Source organism: Oncorhynchus kisutch, linkage group LG4 (genome assembly GCF_002021735.2).
Source record: "Oncorhynchus kisutch isolate 150728-3 linkage group LG4, Okis_V2, whole genome shotgun sequence".
Lineage (NCBI taxonomy): Eukaryota > Metazoa > Chordata > Actinopteri > Salmoniformes > Salmonidae > Oncorhynchus > Oncorhynchus kisutch.
Window position 1 is genome coordinate 9,067,552 of NC_034177.2, and position 19,335 is coordinate 9,086,886.

General features: G+C 47.2%; 1 protein-coding gene across 1 annotated transcript in view; it reads left to right on the forward strand.

The window, feature by feature from the left end:
* The window catches only part of psmd1 (proteasome 26S subunit, non-ATPase 1), a gene marked incomplete in the record, with an annotated part of 59,384 nt that extends 42,996 nt beyond the window's left edge, over positions 1 to 16,388 (forward strand). The window contains 6 exon segments of the mRNA XM_031822375.1: positions 7,031 to 7,195; positions 8,382 to 8,474; positions 8,814 to 8,906; positions 10,881 to 11,072; positions 14,789 to 14,954; positions 16,199 to 16,388. Coding sequence (XP_031678235.1) covers positions 7,031 to 7,195; positions 8,382 to 8,474; positions 8,814 to 8,906; positions 10,881 to 11,072; positions 14,789 to 14,935 — 690 coding nt within the window.
* Between the last annotated feature and the right edge of the window lie 2,947 nt (positions 16,389 to 19,335).

Below are 19,335 nucleotides of genomic sequence, written 5' to 3' on the forward strand. Positions count from 1 at the left end.
CTCGCTCATTCCCCTCTCTCTCTCTCTCTCTCTCCTCGCTCTTTCCCCTCTCTCTCTCTCTCTCTCTCGCTCATTCCCCTCTCTCTCTCTCTCTCTCTCTCTCGCTCATTCCCCTCTCTCTCTCGCTCATTCCCTCTCTCTCTCTCTCTCTCTCTCTCGCTCATTCCCCTCTCTCTCTCTCTCTCTCTCTCTCGCTCATTCCCCTCTCTCTCTCTCTCTCTCTCTCTCGCTCATTCCCCTCTCTCTCTCTCTCTCTCTCTCGCTCATTCCCCTCTCTCTCTCTCTCCTCTCTCTCATTCTCCTCTCTCTCTCTCGCTCATTCTCCTCTCTCTCTCGCTCATTCCCCTCTCTCTCTCCCTCTCTCTCTCTCTCTCTCTCTCTCGCTCATTCCCCTCTCTCTCTCTCTCTCGCTCATTCCCTCTCTCTCTCGCTCATTCCCCTCTCTCTCTCTCTCTCTCTCGCTCATTCTCCTCTCTCTCTCTCGCTCATTCCCTCCTCTCTCTCTCTCGCTCATTCCCCCTCTCTCTCTCTCTCGCTCATTCCCCTCTCTCTCTCTCTCGCTCATTCCCTCTCTCTCTCTCTCGCTCATTCCCCTCTCTCTCTCTCTCGCTCATTCCCCTCTCTCTCTCTCTCGCTCATTCCCTCTCTCTCTTCTCTCTCTCGCTCATTCCCTCTCTCTCTCTCTCGCTCATTCCCCTCTCTCTCTCTCTCGCTCATTCCCTCCCTCTCTCTCTCTCTCGCTCATTCCCCTCTCTCTCTCTCTCTCTCGCTCATTCTCCCTCTCCTCTCTCTCTCGCTCATTCCCCTCTCTCTCTCTCTCTCTCGTCATTTCCCTCTCTCCTCTCTCTCTCTCGCTCATTCTCCCCTCTCTCTCTCGCTCATTCCCCTCTCTCTCTCTCTCTCGCTCATTCCCCTCTCTCTCTCTCATTCCCCTCTCTCGCTCATTCCCCTCTCTCGCTCATTCCCCTCTCTCTCGCTCATTCCCCTCTCTCTCGCTCATTCCCCTCTCTCTCGCTCATTCCCCTCTCTCTCTCTCATTCCCCTCTCTCTCGCTCATTCCCCTCTCTCTCGCTCATTCCCCTCTCTCTCGCTCATTCCCCTCTCTCTCTCTCTCTCTCTCTCGCTCATTCCCCTCTCTCTCTCTCTCTCTCGCTCATTCCCCTCTCTCTCTCTCTCTCGCTCATTCCCCTCTCTCTCTCTCTCGCTCATTCCCCTCTCTCTCTCTCTCCTCATTCCCTCTCTCTCTCTCTCGCTCATTCCCTCTCTCTCTCTCTCTCGCTCATTCTCTCTCTCTCTCTCTCGCTCATTCTCCTCTCTCTTCGCTCATTCTCTCTCTCTCTCTCTCTCGCTCATTCCCCTCTCTCTCTCTCTCTCGCTCATTCCCCTCTCTCTCTCGCTCATTCCCTCTCTCTCTCTCTCGCTCATTCCCCTCTCTCGCTCATTCCCCTCTCTCGCTCATTCCCCTCTCTCTCTCTCTCGCTCATTCCCCTCTCTCTCTCTCTCTCGCTCATTCCCCCCTCTCTTCTCTCTCTTCGCTCATTCCCCCCCTCTCTTCTCTCTCTCTCGCTCATTCCCCTCTCTCTCTCTCTCGCTCATTCCCCTCTCTCTCTCTCGCTCATTCCCCTCTCTCTCTCTCTTCTCGCTCATTCCCCTCTCTCTCTCTCTCTCGCTCATTCCCCTCTCTCTCTCTCTCTCTCGCTCATTCCTCTCTCTCTCTCTCTCTCGCTCATTCCTCGCTCATTCTCCTCTCTCGCTCATTCCCCTCTCTCGCTCATTCCCCTCTCTCGCTCATCTCTCTCTCGCTCATTCTCCTCTCTCGCTCATTCTCCTCTCTCGCTCATTCTCCTCTCTCGCTCATTCTCCTCTCTCGCTCATTCTCCTCTCTCGCTCATTCTCCTCTCTCGCTCATTCTCCTCTCTCTCTCTCTCTCTCTCGCTCTCCCTCTCTCTCTCTCTCTCTCGCTCATTCCCTCTCTCTCTCTCTCTCTCGCTCATTCCCCTCTCTCTCTCTCTCTCCTCATTCCCCTCTCTTCTCTCTCGCTCATTCCCCTCTCTCTCTCTCTCGCTCATTCCCCTCTCTCTCTCTCTCTCGCTCATTCCCCTCTCTCTCTCTCTCTCGCTCATTCCCCTCTCTCTCTCTCTCTCGCTCATTCCCCTCTCTCTCTCTCTCTCGCTCATTCTCCTCTCTCTCTCTCTCGCTCATTCTCCTCTCTCTCTCTCGCTCATTCTCCTCTCTCTCTCTCTCTCGCTCATTCCCCTCTCTCTCTCTCTCTCGCTCATTCCCCTCTCTCTCTCGCTCATTCCCCTCTCTCTCTCTTCCCCCTCTCTCTCTCTCTCGCTCATTCCCTCTCTCTCTCTCTCTCGCTCATTCCCCCCTCTCTCTCTCTCTCTCGCTCATTCCCCCCTCTCTCTCTCTCTCTCGCTCATTTCCCTCTCTCTCTCTCTCTCGCTCATTCCCCTCTCTCTCTCTCTCTCGCTCATTCCCCTCTCTCTCTCTCTCTCTCGCTCATTCCCTCTCTCTCTCTCTCTCGCTCATTCCCCTCTCTCTCTCTCTCTCTCGCTCATTCCTCTCTCTCTCGCTCATTCCCCTCTCTCGCTCATTCTCCTCTCTCGCTCATTCCCCTCTCTCGCTCATTCTCCTCTCTCGCTCATTCTCTCTCTCGCTCATTCTCCTCTCTCGCTCATTCTCCTCTCTCGCTCATTCTCCTCTCTCGCTCATTCTCCTCTCTCGCTCATTCTCCTCTCTCGCTCATTCTCCTCTCTCGCTCATTCTCCTCTCTCGCTCATTCTCCTCTCTCGCTCATTCTCCTCTCTCGCTCATTCCCCTCTCTCGCTCATTCCCCTCTCTCGCTCTCTCTCTCATTCCCCTCTCTCATTCCCCTCTCTCTCTCTCTCTCTCATTCCCCTCTCTCATTCCCCTCTCTCTCTCTCTCTCATTCCCCTCTCTCTCTCTCTCTCTCTCTCTCTCATTCCCCTCTCTCTCTCTCTCTCTCTCTCGCTCATTCCCCCCTCTCTCTCTCTCTCTCGCTCATTCCCCCCTCTCTCTCTCTCTCTCTCGCTCATTCCCCTCTCTCTCTCTCTCTCTCGCTCATTCCCCCCTCTCTCTCTCTCTCTCTCGCTCATTCCTCCCTCTCTCTCTCTCTCGCTCATTCCCCTCTCTCTCTCTCTCTCTCGCTCATTCCCCTCTCTCTCTCTCTCTCTCGCTCATTCCCCTCTCTCTCTCTCTCTCTCGCTCATTCCCCTCTCTCTCTCTCTCTCGCTCATTCCTCTCTCTCTCTCATTCCCCTCTCTCCGCTCATTCCCTTCTCTCCGCTCATTCCCCTCTCTCGCTCATTCCCCCTCTCTCTCTCTCTCTCTCGCTCATTCCCCCCTCTCTCTCTCTCTCTCTCGCTCATTCCCCTCTCTCTCTCTCTCGCTCATTCTCCTCTCTCTCTCTCTCTCTCGCTCATTCTCCTCTCTCTCTCTCTCTCTCGCTCATTCTCCTCTCTCTCTCTCTCTCTCGCTCATTCTCCTCTCTCTCTCTCTCTCTCTCGCTCATTCTCCTCTCTCTCTCTCTCTCTCGCTCATTCTCCTCTCTCCTCTCTCTCTCGCTCATTCTCCTCTCTCTCTCTCTCTCTCGCTCATTCTCCTCTCTCTCTCTCTCTCTCGCTCATTCTCCTCTCTCTCTCTCTCTCTCGCTCATTCTCCTCTCTCTCTCTCTCTCTCTCTCTCGCTCATTCTCCTCTCTCTCGCTCATTCTCTCTCTCTCTCTCTCTCTCTCGTCATTTCTCTCTCTCTCTCTCGCTCATTCTCCTCTCTCTCTCTCGCTCATTCTCCTCTCTCTCTCTCGCTCATTCTCCTCTCTCTCTCTCGCTCATTTCCTCTCTCTCTCTCGCTCATTCTCCTCTCTCTCTCTCGCTCATTCTCCTCTCTCTCTCTCGCTCATTCTCCTCTCTCTCTCTCGCTCATTCTCCTCTCTCTCTCTCGCTCATTCTCCTCTCTCTCTCTCGCTCATTCTCCTCTCTCTCTCTCGCTCATTCTCCTCTCTCTCTCTCGCTCATTCTCCTCTCTCTCTCTCGCTCATTCTCCTCTCTCTCTCTCGCTCATTCTCCTCTCTCTCTCTCGCTCATTCTCCTCTCTCTCTCTCGCTCATTCTCCTCTCTCTCTCTCGCTCATTCTCCTCTCTCTCTCTCGCTCATTCTCCTCTCTCTCTCTCGCTCATTCTCCTCTCTCTCTCTCGCTCATTCTCCTCTCTCTCTCTCGCTCATTCTCCTCTCTCTCTCTCGCTCATTCTCCTCTCTCTCTCTCGCTCATTCTCCTCTCTCTCTCTCGCTCATTCTCCTCTCTCTCTCTCGCTCATTCTCCTCTCTCTCTCTCGCTCATTCTCCTCTCTCTCTCTCGCTCATTCTCCTCTCTCTCTCTCGCTCATTCTCCTCTCTCTCTCTCGCTCATTCTCCTCTCTCTCTCTCGCTCATTTCCTCTCTCTCTCTCGCTCATTCTCCTCTCTCTCTCTCGCTCATTCTCCTCTCTCTCTCTCGCTCATTCTCCTCTCTCTCTCTCGCTCATTCTCCTCTCTCTCTCTCGCTCATTCTCCTCTCTCTCTCTCGCTCATTCTCCTCTCTCTCTCTCGCTCATTCTCCTCTCTCTCTCTCGCTCATTCTCCTCTCTCTCTCTCGCTCATTCTCCTCTCTCTCTCTCGCTCATTCTCCTCTCTCTCTCTCGCTCATTCTCCTCTCTCTCTCTCGCTCATTCTCCTCTCTCTCTCTCGCTCATTCTCCTCTCTCTCTCTCGCTCATTCTCCTCTCTCTCTCTCGCTCATTCTCCTCTCTCTCTCTCGCTCATTCTCCTCTCTCTCTCTCGCTCATTCTCCTCTCTCTCTCTCGCTCATTCTCCTCTCTCTCTCTCGCTCATTCTCCTCTCTCGCTCATTCTCCTCTCTCTCTCTCTCTCGCTCATTCTCCTCTCTCTCGCTCATTCTCCTCTCTCTCGCTCATTCTCCTCTCTCTCTCGCTCATTCTCCTCTCTCTCGCTCATTCTCCTCTCTCTCGCTCATTCTCCTCTCTCTCGCTCATTCTCCTCTCTCTCTCGCTCATTCTCCTCTCTCTCGCTCATTCTCCTCTCTCTCTCGCTCATTCTCCTCTCTCTCTCGCTCATTCTCCTCTCTCTCTCGCTCATTCTCCTCTCTCTCGCTCATTCTCCTCTCTCTCGCTCATTCTCCTCTCTCTCGCTCATTCTCCTCTCTCTCGCTCATTCTCCTCTCTCTCGCTCATTCTCCTCTCTCTCGCTCATTCTCCTCTCTCTCGCTCATTCTCCTCTCTCTCGCTCATTCTCCTCTCTCTCGCTCATTCTCCTCTCTCTCGCTCATTCTCCTCTCTCTCGCTCATCTCCTCTCTCTCGCTCATTCTCCTCTCTCTCGCTCATTCTCCTCTCTCTCGCTCATTCTCCTCTCTCTCGCTCATTCTCCTCTCTCTCGCTCATTCTCCTCTCTCTCGCTCATTCTCCTCTCTCTCGCTCATTCTCCTCTCTCTCGCTCTAGACCTTAAAAAAATATACAAATTTTTATCATTTAGCAGACATTCTATAGCCTTTAAAAAATACACACATTTTATAATCTAGACATTCTTATCAAGAGCAACAGAAATCCCTCAGCTCTGTTGTGCCGAAGGACCTTATGCCATCACGGAAAAATTCTGGTTGATCTCGGAATTACATAACACCTTGGATTCTGGGAAAGGAAGTCCCCTTCCCAGGAATAAAAATTAAACTGCCATAAAGTAGGTTGACAAAATGACAGGATACCCCCCCCCCCCCCCCCCCCCCCCCCCCCCCAAGTAAATTGCACACTGCTGTCAAGCTGCATCAAGTTTTAAGAGACTGTGTGTGTGCTCTCATTGTGGCGCAGCAACTAGAATCTGTGAGTCACTCTGGCAACCAGTAAATCAATTTGTTCGGGGCATTAGGGGGCCATTTCAGCCGTCAAAATAAAGTTATCAAATCACCCAGAAGTCATCATTGTAGTCAACTGGGCTGTGGGTAGGCCTGTTTAAATGAAAAACGGCCCGTGATTCAACCACCATTGCCTGATCTGATTTCACATTGGAAACATTTCCAGCTGTCTCTGCTGTTATAATGTATTTTAATCAAAGGGTTCCTCCTTAGTAACTCTTGTTTTGAAGGGAGTTTTTACAATGTTTGTATGAGGATTGGGGAAGGACCTCCCAACTGATTCCAATCCCCTTTTCATCCATCCTGTCACTCCTCTGCAACCCTCTTCCTCCCACTCCCTAGCTCCCTTCATCCTCTTCTCCCTAGCGGTCTCCCAGAGTGCAAAAGAGGTCTATTGTTCTACTTGTCTGCATCCTAGCCCTTGACCCCGTTTTGTACGCTGGACAAGGCTTTATTACCTCACACTAGCCATGCCACATTGTTTTACCGCCATTTTGTTCTTAAAACTGAAGATTTTTTTTATTTTTTAAAGGTCATAAATTATCTAAAGGAAATGAAAGTGGGGCCCTTGGCCTGGGATTAGGAGTAATCACGATGATTTTGTGAAATGGCTGGCTTTTGTCAGTGTAGTATGTTAGTTAATTAACCCCTCATTATTCACTTCTTGTTTGTGGCTGCGTGCCCAACGGCACCCTATTCTCTTTATAGTGTATTTATTTAGGCCAAAGTACCCTTAGGGACGCAGCCTTTATAATGACATGGGGCGGCAGGGTAGCCTAGTGGTTAGAGCGTTGGACTAGTAACCGGAAGGTTGCAAGTTCAAACCCCCGAGCTGACAAGGTAAAATCTGTCATTCTGCCCTTGAACAGGCAGTTAACCCACTGTTCCTAGGCCGTCATTGAAAATAAGAATTTGTTCTTAACTGACTTGCCTGGTTAAATAAAGGTAAAATAAAAAAATAAAAATAAGCATGACAGTAGAGGAACCCACCATAACATCATATAAAGTTATAATATGAGATTTGAGTGTTATAATGGAAGCAATACATATCAAAGTGAAATGTCAAAACCCTCTACTTCCCTGTGCCCTTCTTTGTGTGCAGGTGGTCGTAACGTCACCATCTCCCTGCAGTCGAGGACGGGCCACACCCACATGCCATCAGTGGTGGGCCTGCTGGTGTTCACCCAGTTCTGGTTCTGGTTCCCCCTCTCCCACTTCCTCTCCCTGGCCTTCACCCCCACCGCCATCATCGGACTCAACAAGGACCTCAAGGTAAACGTCCCACCCCACTGTATCCATGTCATTCCCACCCCACTGTATCCATGTCATTCCCACCCCACTGTATCCATGTCATTCCCACCCCACTGTATCCATGTCATTCCCACCCCACTGTATCCATGTCGGTCCCACCCCACTGTATCCATGTCGGTCCCACCCCACTGTATCCATGTCGGTCCCACCCCACTGTATCCATGTCAGTCCCACCCCACTGTATCCATGTCAGTCCCACCCCACTGTATCCATGTCAGTCCCACCCCACTGTATCCATGTCGGTCCCACCCCACTGTATCCATGTCAGTCTTACCCCACTGTATCCATGTCATTCCCACCCCACTGTATCCATGTCATTCCCACCCCACGTATCCATGTCATCCCCCACTGTATCCATGTCGGTCCCACCCCACTGTATCCATGTCGGTCCCACCCCACTGTATCCATGTCGGTCCCACCCCACTGTATCCATGTCGGTCCCACCCCACTGTATCCATGTCGGTCCCACCCCACTGTATCCATGTCAGTCCCACCCCACTGTATCCATGTCAGTCCCACCCCACTGTATCCATGTCAGTCCCACCCCACTGTATCCATGTCAGTCCCACCCCACTGTATCCATGTCAGTCCCACCCCACTGTATCCATGTCAGTCCTACCCCACTGTATCCATGTCAGTCCTTACCCCACTGTATCCATGTCAGTCTTACCCCACTGTATCCATGTCAGTCTACCCCACTGTATCCATGTCAGTCTTACCCCACTGTATCCATGTCAGTCTTACCCCACTGTATCCATGTCAGTCTTACCCCACTGTATCCATGTCAGTCTTACCCCACTGTATCCATGTCAGTCTTACCCCACTGTATCCATGTCAGTCTTACCCCACTGTATCCATGTCAGTCTTACCCCACTGTATCCATGTCAGTCTTACCCCACTGTATCCATGTCAGTCTTACCCCACTGTATCCCATGTCAGTCTTACCCCACTGTATCCATGTCAGTCCCACCCCACTGTATCCATGTCAGTCCCACCCCACTGTATCCATGTCAGTCTTACCCCACTGTATCCATGTCAGTCTTACCCCACTGTATCCATGTCAGTCCCACCCCACTGTATCCATGTCAGTCCCACCCCACTGTATCCATGCCAGACTATTCTCTCAGCTGTTGTCTTCCCTGTCCAGATGCCCAAGGTGCAGTACCGCTCCAACTGCAAGCCTTCCACCTTCGCCTACCCTCCGGCCCTGGAGGTACCCAAGGAGAAAGAGAAGGAGAAGGTGAGAGTCCCTCAATAGTGACGTCACCCTGTTTTAATGGACTGAAGTCGCCTTCGCAGCTTCTCACGGTCATCCTGAATGAAGTGTCCTCAGCCAAGATCCATTTATTGTTATTAAGAGTCCCTTTTGAACTCTCATTTCCATTTTGTCAGTCTGAGACCATGTTATTTTGGCCACTCAGAGTCTTGGCTCATTATAGAACATGGGTACATTTTTAATAACGTAATATAAAAAAACCAGAGGATATTTTTGAGAGGTTTTGCCATTGCCCCTCAGTGCCTTGTTTATTTCTGTGCCAACACGCCCTTCATTTAGTCTCTCTCTCTACCTCCATTATAGGTGTCTACTGCTGTTCTCTCCATCACAGCCAAAGCTAAGAAGAAGGAGAAAGAGAAGGAGAAGAAGGAGAAAGAGGAGGAGAAGATGGAAGTAGTGAGTATATATGAACACAATCATTTCATAGGACGGCCAGCCTCATAGAGACCACTTTCTATTTTTTATTTTATTTTTTAAATCGTTTTTCTTCAAGTTAAGTCTTGCTTTTTATGTGGATGTTTTTTAACCTTCCTCAAGCAGGAATCCTGTAGCCCCTGTCCCAAACAACAGATCTTTGCTCGTATTGACCAGCCTATTGAGGAATGATCTGTGTAATTGGTCGTGAGGAACTAATGGTTCAAAGACCTGAAAACAGTCTCCCTTAACGTCTCGGACCTCTGCAGTCTGCAACAGTCCGCCACTAATATTTCACTCAGTATCCCACACAGCTTCTTATGTCTGATGTCCAGGCACACAGACACCTGCAGAGGAGACTATTTCAAAGGTAAGAAAACCACCAATGAAATGAGTCAACTCTCTTTTTTAAGTAGCAGTTCCAAATCAAATTTTAATTGTCACATATGCCAAATACAACAACCTTTTACAGTGAAATTCTTACTTCCAAGCCCTTAACCAACCATGCAGAGAGAATAATTTTCTCGGGAAATCTTGAGTGAACTCTCGCTGAAATCTAATTAGCGTAATAAATAAAAAATGCCCATCAATCCATCAGTTTAAACTAGAGAAATCCGTTGTTGTTTTTTTTGCACGAGCATCGCGTTAAGTCCTCCGCATCCGCCAATGTCGGCCTTCTGAGGTGAAAGGTGACCGAGCTACAGCGGTGTTGTCAGACCATGAGACATCCCGAAAATCAGTTATCTCACGAAAACGTCTATTGTCCGAACGGTTTGGCCTACAAACTAATATGACCACATGAAAATACGTAAAATAAAAGAATAACAAATATTTAAAACGGACACAGAACAAACTTCCTTTAGATTTTTTTTTGGGGGGGGGAACAATCTTTTGTTCCATGTAGCGAATCTGTTATTCCATGTGTTTATCGGCTAAAAGGACAAAAATATATTTTTATTCAAATAACAACAAAAAATGTTTTTATACTTCAAGGGGTCTTAGAATTTCAAATCAGGAATCGAAGTGTGTCGTCGTCGTCCCCCCGCTGCCCCCCCGGGCTTAGACTCATGGGTTAACGTAGCAGTTCTTAAGAAATGTGAGTGAACTAGGCCTTTTTAAAATATCAGTTCTCAGGAAATGAGTGAAGTATCCCTTTAAGGAGCAGCTATCTGCCAGCCCTGGCAAGGTCCCCCAGCCCCCCTCTCCACTGATGTGACCAAGTTATCCATGAAGCACACGGCTGGAATACATACCATTACTGACAGCCTCTGTCAACCCAGTGCCAGTATTGCTTTCAGTGGGATGTTGACTGCTGGGCGTAATCGCTATGTTTGATGGCGTCCACCATGCTAGATTTCACGTCCTCGTTGAGGGATGGCTCTGCGATCTCAGGCAAAGTTGGATCCGCTCAGTTTGATTGATTGGACTTGGTGTCATCGAGGTTAACGAGAAGGAGGGACTATTTTAACCCTCAGTTATATCCGTTTTTTCGTTTAAACCAAAGGCATTGGACAGTGGAGATTTTGTTTTATTCTCTCACACAAACACTGTGTGGAAGTGTTGTTTTTAGTTGACACACACATGTAGACAAACAGGACTGCTTATACAAGTCATTGCACACCTATGGTCCAGTTTTCAGCCTAGCGTCAGATGGTGCAGGGCCTTGTGGTAGCAGCAGGGAGAGGGACAGATAGGAGGCAGGGAGAGCCTGACAAATCACTGGCCACCAAGTGCAAGACAACCAATAAGGAGTATGTCACCCATCTCCAGATTAACACGTCTTCCAGGGTGGTGGTGTCAGGAAACGTATGAAATGAAGACGCACTATTCCGAGGTGACCCTTACTGCCATCGTCATCTTTTTTATCATCCAATGCATTGCGGACTCACTGAGTCGTGGGTTTTCATCAGGAAAAGGGAGGGAAAACGCTTAACATTGTATCTGTTGAATTCTCAGGAGGTACAGGAGGCTGAGAAGGAAAAGAAAGATGAGGAGAAAGAGAAGGAGAAGGAGAAAGAGAAGGAGAAAGAGAAGAAGAAAGAACCCGAGCCCAACTTCCAGCTGATGGAGAACCCAGCCAGAGTGATGCCCGCCCAGCTCAAAGTGCTCAACATGCCCGAGACGTGCCGCTACCAGCCCTTCAAACCGGTATGTACGGTTGGTGTGTGAGTCTGTGAACACGTGACTTTTTTAAGTGCGTTTCTGGTAGAGATGTGACACATATTTTAATTTTTTTACTGGGTTATTAAAAAAAATCATAAAATGGCGTGAATTCACAATTAAGATATGGTCCTGCTTATGACCGCTAGGGGGCAGTGCAGTTCAATCTACTGCTGTCCTGGCTACCTACCAGACAGAGCAGTTCAATCTACTGCTGTCCTGGCTACCTACCAGACAGAGCAGTTCAATCTACTACAGTCCTGGCTACCTACCAGACAGAGCAGTTCAATCTACTACAGTCCTGGCTACCTACCAGACAGAGCAGTTCAATCTACTACAGTCCTGGCTACCTACCAGACAGAGCAGTTCAATCTACTCCAGTCCTGGCTACCTACCAGACAGAGCAGTTCAATCTACTCCAGTCCTGGCTACCTACCAGACAGAGCAGTTCAATCTACTCCAGTCCTGGCCACCTAGTTGACAGCACTCACCTTACTGCAGTCCTGGCTACCTAGTGGACAGCACTCACCTTACTGCTGTCCTGGCTACCTAGTGGACAGCACTCACCTTACTGCAGTCCTGGCTACCTAGTGGACAGCACTCACCTTACTGCTTTCCTGGCTACCTAGTGGACAGCACTCACCTTACTGCTGTCCACACCCACTCAGCAACGATGGTAGTTTATTCCATTTCAGGTTCTCTGCTGTGTTCCTCTCCATGTGCTCGGTTGTCAGTAGTACATTGGACTTCATTTCCCACTTCTCATCAATGTGATGGGTCGTTGCAGTAATGTATGGCGACGTGTTCATAGACATTCGACCATCTGTTGTTAACGCCACATATGTTGTTTGAGAACTCGCGCTTTATACTTGCATAGCGATCATTATACAATTTTTTCATCCAGGGCCGTCACGGTTTTTCGACATGTCATCTTGTAGTCTGGTTGCCATCAGGGCAGTGAAGCCAACATACTCTACCATTGACAATGGTCGCATATCAAGTGCAGTCATTTCTTTTTTTCATTCTTGTTAGTTAGTCTTGTCTCATCGCTACAACTCCCGTACGGACTCAGGAGAGGCGAAGCTCGAGAGCCGCGCGTCCTCCGAAACACAACCCAGCCAAGCCGCACTGCTTCTTGACACAACGCCCGCTTAACCCAGAAGCCAGCCGCAACAATGTGTCGGAGGAAACACTGTACACCCGGCGACCGGGTCAGCGTGCACTGCACCAGGGCCGCCACAGGAGTCGATAGTGCGCAATGGGACAAGGACATCACTGCAAAAACTGTTTGCAAATGTTTAAAAAAGACCAAATGGAAATATCACATTTACATAAGAATTCAGACCCTTTCCTCAGTACTTTGTTGATGCGCCTTTGGCAGCGATTACAGCCTCGAGTCTTCTTGGGTATGATGCTACACGCTTGGTACACCTGTATTTGGAGAGTTTCTCCCATTCCACTCTACAGATCCTCTCAAACTCTGTCAGGTTGGATGGGGAGCATCGCTGCACAGCTATTTTCCGGTCTCTCCAGAGATGTTCGAATGGGTTCAAGTCCGGGCTCTGCCTGGGCCACTCATGGACATTCAGAGACTTGTCCCGAAGTCACTCCTGTGTTATCTTGGCTGTGTGCTCCGTGTCGTTGTTATGTTGGAAGGTGAACCGTCGCGCCAGTCTGAGAACCTGCTCCAGAGCACTCAGGACTTCATCAAAGATCTCTCTGTACTTTGATCAATTTTCCCTCGTTCCTGAATCTCCCAGTCCCTCCCACTGAAAAACATCCCCACAGCAAGATGCTGCCACCACCATGCTTCACCATAGGGATGGTACCAGGTTTCCTCCAGACGTGATGCTTGACATTCAGGCCAAAGAGTTCAATCTTGGTTTCATCAGACCAAAGAATCTTGTTTCTCATGGTCTGAGATTCCTTTAGGTGCCTTTTGGCAAACTCCAAGCGGGCTGTCATGTGCCTTTTTACTGAGGAGTGGCTTCCGTCTGCCCACTCTACTACCATGAAGGCCTGATTTGGTCGAGTGCTGTAGAGATGGTTGTCGTTCTGGAAGGTTCTCCCATCTCCACAGGAACTATTGCTCATTTTGGCTGGGCAGCCAGCTCTGGGAAGAGTATTGGTGGTTATAAACTTCTTCCATTTAAGAAGGATGGGGACCATCATGTTCTTGTGGACTTTCAATACTGCAGAATTGTTTTTGGTACCCTTCCCCAGATCTGTTCCTCGACACATCCCGTCTCGGAGCGCTACGGCCAAGTCCTTCGACCTCATGGCTTTGTTTATGCTCTGACATGCACTGTCAACTGTGGGATCTTATATAGACTGGTGTGTGCCTTTCCAAATCATGTCCAATCAATTGAATTTACCACAGGGGGACTCCAATCAAAATTGTAGAAACCTCTCAAGGATGATCAATGGAAACAGGATGCACCTGAGCTCAAGTTCGAGTCTCATGGCAAAGGGTCTGAATACTTATGTAAATAATGAATGTGCAAACATTTTGAAAATCCAGTTTCTGCTTTGTCATTATGGGCTATTGTGTGTAGAGTGAGGATTTTATTTAATCCATTTTAATGTAATGAAATGTGGACACAGTCAAGGGGGTCTGAATACTTCCCAAATTCACTGTATCCGTGGCAAATTATTTGAAAGATGTTTATCCTTCTATTGACAGAATTGTTGCATTACGCATGTTTTATTTATGCTAGCCTTGATGATGATCCAGACCGGTTGGTGGTAGTTTTGTGATAACTGCAATGCCATTTAAATTTGGTCAAAAATAAAGATTTTCTGTTCGTTTTTTTTTTTTTTTTGCTTTTGGATCCAGTGTTGGAGCTGTCATCAGTCATCTTTTTTTCATCTTTCCAACCAAGCCCCGGTTATATCCACGGTGTCTTACAGTTGCCTGAGAATAAATCACTCTGGCCCTGCGCAAAATGTTGACAGCTTTCCACAGTAAATAAAATGAGATATGCAGTCACCCACACACTTATCCTAATCCCACTCCTATAAAGAGGACTATCGTTTGGTTAAATGTCAAATCAACACGCATCGAGCTGAGAGCAATGCATCATGGGTCATACATATCATATGACACTTGAGTGTTTTTGCTCGTCTGTATTCTAAAACTATTCGTTTTTTTTGAAGGCGGTGTTTTAACACGAAGTGAATCATTGTTGTGGGGCCAGGGTATGCCTCCCACCTCCCCTTCTATATTGTGATGATTCCATTTCACCTATTCCGTAGAAGGCAATCCGAGCACACAGCAACTGTTCCAAAGGTCTTGTAGTGTGGTCTGTGTGTAAATTAGTGTTACTTAGCTGCCCAGAGATAATGTAGGAGGACAAATCTAGTCTGGGCAGTGCTCACCATACCTGATGCTTTAGTCTGGACCTGACCATACCTCTAAATGATTTACAGTGATAACCAAGCTGCATGATGTACTGTACAACCACTACAAGGGCAATGTGCTCACAGAGAATGACGAGACAACCAACTCATTTGGGGAGGTAGGCGAGGTGTTGTGTAATACGACACCCGCACCACCCCCAGAAAATGACACTTCTTTTTTTTAGACACCCAACATTGGTCGAACAGCTTAGTCCCTCATGTCCGTGTCCCTCATGTCCGTGTCCCTCATGTCCGTGTCCCTCATGTCCGTGTCCCTCATGTCCGTGTCCCTTATCTGTCTCCAGCTGCACACCGGCGGCATTATCATCATGAAGGACACCAGCGAGGAAGAGGAGGAGCTGGTGGAGCCTGTCTCTGCCCACGGCCCCAAGATCGAGGAGGAGGAACAGGAGCCCGAGGCCCCCGAGTCCTTCGAGTACGTTGACGAATGAACGCTGTCCAAGCAAAAAGGTATGTTTCCTGCACCAGTGTTTACCACATGATGGATCTGGCTACAATTGATATTTTGCAGATAAAAACATTTGAATGGGTTCACTCAGAAAGTGAGGGTTTTTGCTTAGAAACAAGTTTTGTTTCAGCAAATGCTGTAGATAGTGCTGAACACGTTGTATCCCCAGCCTAGGGGTAAATATAGCGACCATTTCCTCCCGCTTTTGTGCGAAAACTCAAACTTTCAGGATCAAGCAACCTGAATATTCAGCGTTGCCTTGTAATTATACAGACAACCGTCTCAGAGTAGCTATGTCACATTGATGGTTCAGAGAGAGGTAATGGTACAGTGTGCAGATCTTTAGGTTCTTGTTCCCATGCCTAACCTGGCTCGCGTTCATCAGTGCCTATGGAATGTAAACCGTGCTGCCGTCGCCAACCCCCCCCCCCCCCCCCCGAGGGCAAACCCTCCTCCATCTGTAATGCACGGCGTAGAGAGCCGAGCTAGATTGTGCTGATGGCCAAAAATGCCAAAACAATGTTATGTTTGTCTTGGTCCTCATTTTTATCCCCCAGGGTTGTACATACAGTATGTATGTTAAACAAGATTAAAGTTTAGATATGCCCTTTGGGAACAGAAATGCTCCTGCTCTGTGAGTACGATGATTTCAAAAACACACCACTGTGTTTTTTTTTATTTTTTAAATCTCTTAAACTGTCCAATGTTTCCAGAGTTCTAAGTTGAAATAGTTTTTCTTCCAAAAAAAATGGTAATTGGTTATGTTAAAAAGCAGCTTTTCTGTATTGGAATGTTGTGGGTGTAATATACCTGTAATTGAAAATATTAATGTGAGTAGACTGCTGATTGGCCAACTCCTCCTCCTCTGAGGAAATGACAGGCATTTTTTTAAATGATCTGACATGCAAGTTTTAGTATTCTTTTTTTTGAAGTGTTTATTGAAGTGTTTATTTTTCTACAATTTATGCTTTGGTCACACGAGTATATGATGAGTCGTCAACATTATTTGGGTACGAGTTAACAGAATATTAACTTTTAAAAGTACGATTTTTTTTCGCTGCACAGTTACTTTAATGACAGTTACGATAATTTAAAAGTTCATTGTCATTTTAATGAACATTTGAATATAGATATGCCCAATAAACATTCCTGTAAAAATGTTTTTCATGAATTATGGGTGTTTTGTGATCAGACACAGAGCCTGGTCAGGTGGTATCCTAACCGCTCTGTCCTTTTGCTTCCACAGGTGACGTTACCAGGCTTCTACAGGAAGAATCTTCACATCCCAGCATGCACCTCTTTGTCTACTCCCCCTTACTTATTTTACATGCTCCTTCCCTGTCATGGCCTCCTTTGTCAGACAGGGAATGTTTGACATTCTCTTGTTAAATGGTATCATTTTCTGTCAGTACAATAAAATGAAAAAGTGGAGCTTATGTGCTTATTTTTTTTCCTGCATGTGCTGTGTGTACATAGTGTAATCCCCCTAATCATACACGTTTAGGATAGTTTACATTCTATCCAGTGTTTCATCACAGCCTGGCCACCAGCCTGCTATTATTCTGCTCAGTCTAGTTTACACAAAACACAGTGAACGGTCTCCCCATCACACTGCTGAAGTCTCCTTACCATACCCAGGGCTTGAACACACACTCACATTGAATGCACAAGGGCAATACACTCTTAGACACGTCAGATTTAAACAAATAACTAACAGATAAATGTAGACATCTCAACGGACGTTTTAGTCTTTGGCTGCGAAGTGCGAACTGTTAACGGAGAACTAGATGAGGATGTTCCACATTGAGTGACACAGGGTGTTAGTTTCCCAAGTTGGGTTGGGTGGTTTAGGGAAGCCTGTGGAATGCCAGTTGGGGTTATGGAGCTAACGTTTGTAAATGTAACATTAGAAGCAACAGTTGTTAACACTTTAAGGTCCTTAGTGTTTTAATATGTGCCCTCTTTATTCCATTACCATCTGGGTGAAAAGATGAGTGTAAATTAAATGCTGCTGGGCAAGAATTAACAAAGCAAGTTGGGCGACGTGAAGCCACCATAGAATACGTTGCATGTCGGGAAAACAATTTAACTAACTTCATTTTATGCCACTACAAACGTTTGACCTATTTTGCTATTTTGGGAGAGAGAGAAGTGTGCTTCACTGCTTGAAAACAATCGATGGTTATTCCTCCTCACTATAGTCCTTTCTACCTCAGCTATTTAGTAACACTAACCCATGCAGCTGTGGTCTATCACCACAACGTGTTAAACCAGGTTAAAGAAATACAGCCCTGGTTGGTTAAGTCTACTGTGCACCTGATAACAAGCTTCTTTCCCCCCCTACAATGGGGGGAGAAAATAAACAAAAGTATGTCACTCCAACTTCCTGCTTGTCAGGGGAGCATTTCAATGCTCCTAATCAAATTAAACATTGTTATATGAACCAGCTACTGTATCATTGAGTGCATGCAGAAAATGTTAATGTACAGTGCCTTCAGAAAGTATTCAGACCCCTTGAGTTTTTCCACATTTTATTACGTTACAGCCTTATTCTAAAATTGATTTTTTTTAAATGTCCTTATCAATCTACTAACAATACTCCATAATAAAGCAAAAACAGGTTTTTAGAAATGTTAGCAAATGTATTTTTAATAAAAATAAATTTTAAAAAACACATTTACGTATGTATTCAGACCTGTTACTCAGTACTTTGTTGCTGCACAGCTATTTTCAGGTCTCTTCAGAGATGTTCAAATGGGTTCAAGTCTGTGCTCTGGCTGGGCCACTCAAGGACATTGAGACTTGTCCCTAAGCCACTCCTGCGTTGTCTTGGCTGTGTGCTTAGGGTCATTGTCCTGTTGGAAGGTGAACCTATGCCCCAGTCTGAGGTCCTGACTGCTCTGGAGCAGGTTTTCATCGAGGATCTCTGTACTTTGCTTTGTTCATCTTTCCGTCGATCCTGACTAGTCTCCCAGTCCCTGTCGCTGAAAAACATCCCCACAGCAAGATGCTGCCACCACCTTGCTTCAACATAGGGATGGTGCTAGGTTTCCTCCAGATGTGATGCTTGGCATTCAGGCCAAAGAGTTCAATCTTGGTTTTATCAGACAGAAGAATCTTGTTTCTCATGGTCTGAGTCCTTTAGGTGCCTTTTTTCAAACTCTGGGCCGGCTGTCTTGTGCCTTTTTACTGAGGAGTGGCTTCCGTCTGGCCACTCTACCATAAAGGCCTGATTGGTAGAGTGCTGCAGAGATATTTGTCTTTGTGGCGATGGGAGAACCTTTCAGAGAGGAACTCTGGAGCTCTGTCAGAGTGACCATTGGGTTCTTGGTCACCTCCTTGACCAAGGCCCATCTCCCCTGATACCCTTCCCCAGATCTGTGCCTCGACACAATCCTGTCTCGGGCTCTACAGACAAATCCTCCGATCTCATTGTCTTGGTTTTTGCTCTGACATGACCTGTCAACTGTGGGACCTTTATATAGACAGGTGTGTACCTTTCCAAATCATCTCCACTCAATTGAATTTACGACAGGTGGACTCCAAGTTGTAGAAACATCTCAAGGATGATCAATGGTAACAAGATGCACTTGAGCTCAATTTTGAGTCTCAGCGCAAAGGGTCTGAATACTTATGTAAATAAGCTATTTCTGTTTTTTTATTTCTAAAAACATCTTTTCACTTTGTTATTTTGGGGTATTGTGTGTGTAGATTGAGGATTTTTAAAATCCATTTTAGAATAAGGCTGTAACAGAACAAAATTTGTAAAAAGTCAAGGGGCCTGAATACTCCAGGTCGCAGTTGTAAATGAGAACTTGTTCTCAACTGGCCGACCTGCTCTACAAGCGTTATGTCAAAATATGTTAATTACTGGCCAAATATGGAGTTTCGCTAAGTAGCTATCTTTTATCTACTCCCGTTACGGCCGGTATGTACTTACAAAAAAATTTTAAATATTTTTTTTTACAAGCAACCTATAAAATGTCTATTCAGCACCTCCAATGCAACAGCTCAATATGTTGGAGGTGCTGAAGAGACATTGTTTTCAGTTGATTCTACATTTTTATTTCAACTTTTTTTTGGAAGTACATACAGGAGTAAATGAAAATAGTTGCTCAGTGAAACTCCATATTTGGTGAGTAACAAACTTATTTTGGTATAACGCTTGCAGAGCTGTCTGAGAGTTTGAATCTGAGCTTCCTGGGTGTTGGAAAGGTGACACGTCACACTGGAACAACTGAACCTCAAACATGCCACAGGAAGTTGTAACAGCCTGTAGTCCCCAACTGACACGAGGAAATGTTTAGTCATACTCTGAGCCTCCCTTCTCCACCCTGTTTCCCAAAGGAGATGAGATGACCGCCAATGTTTCACTTCCCGTAT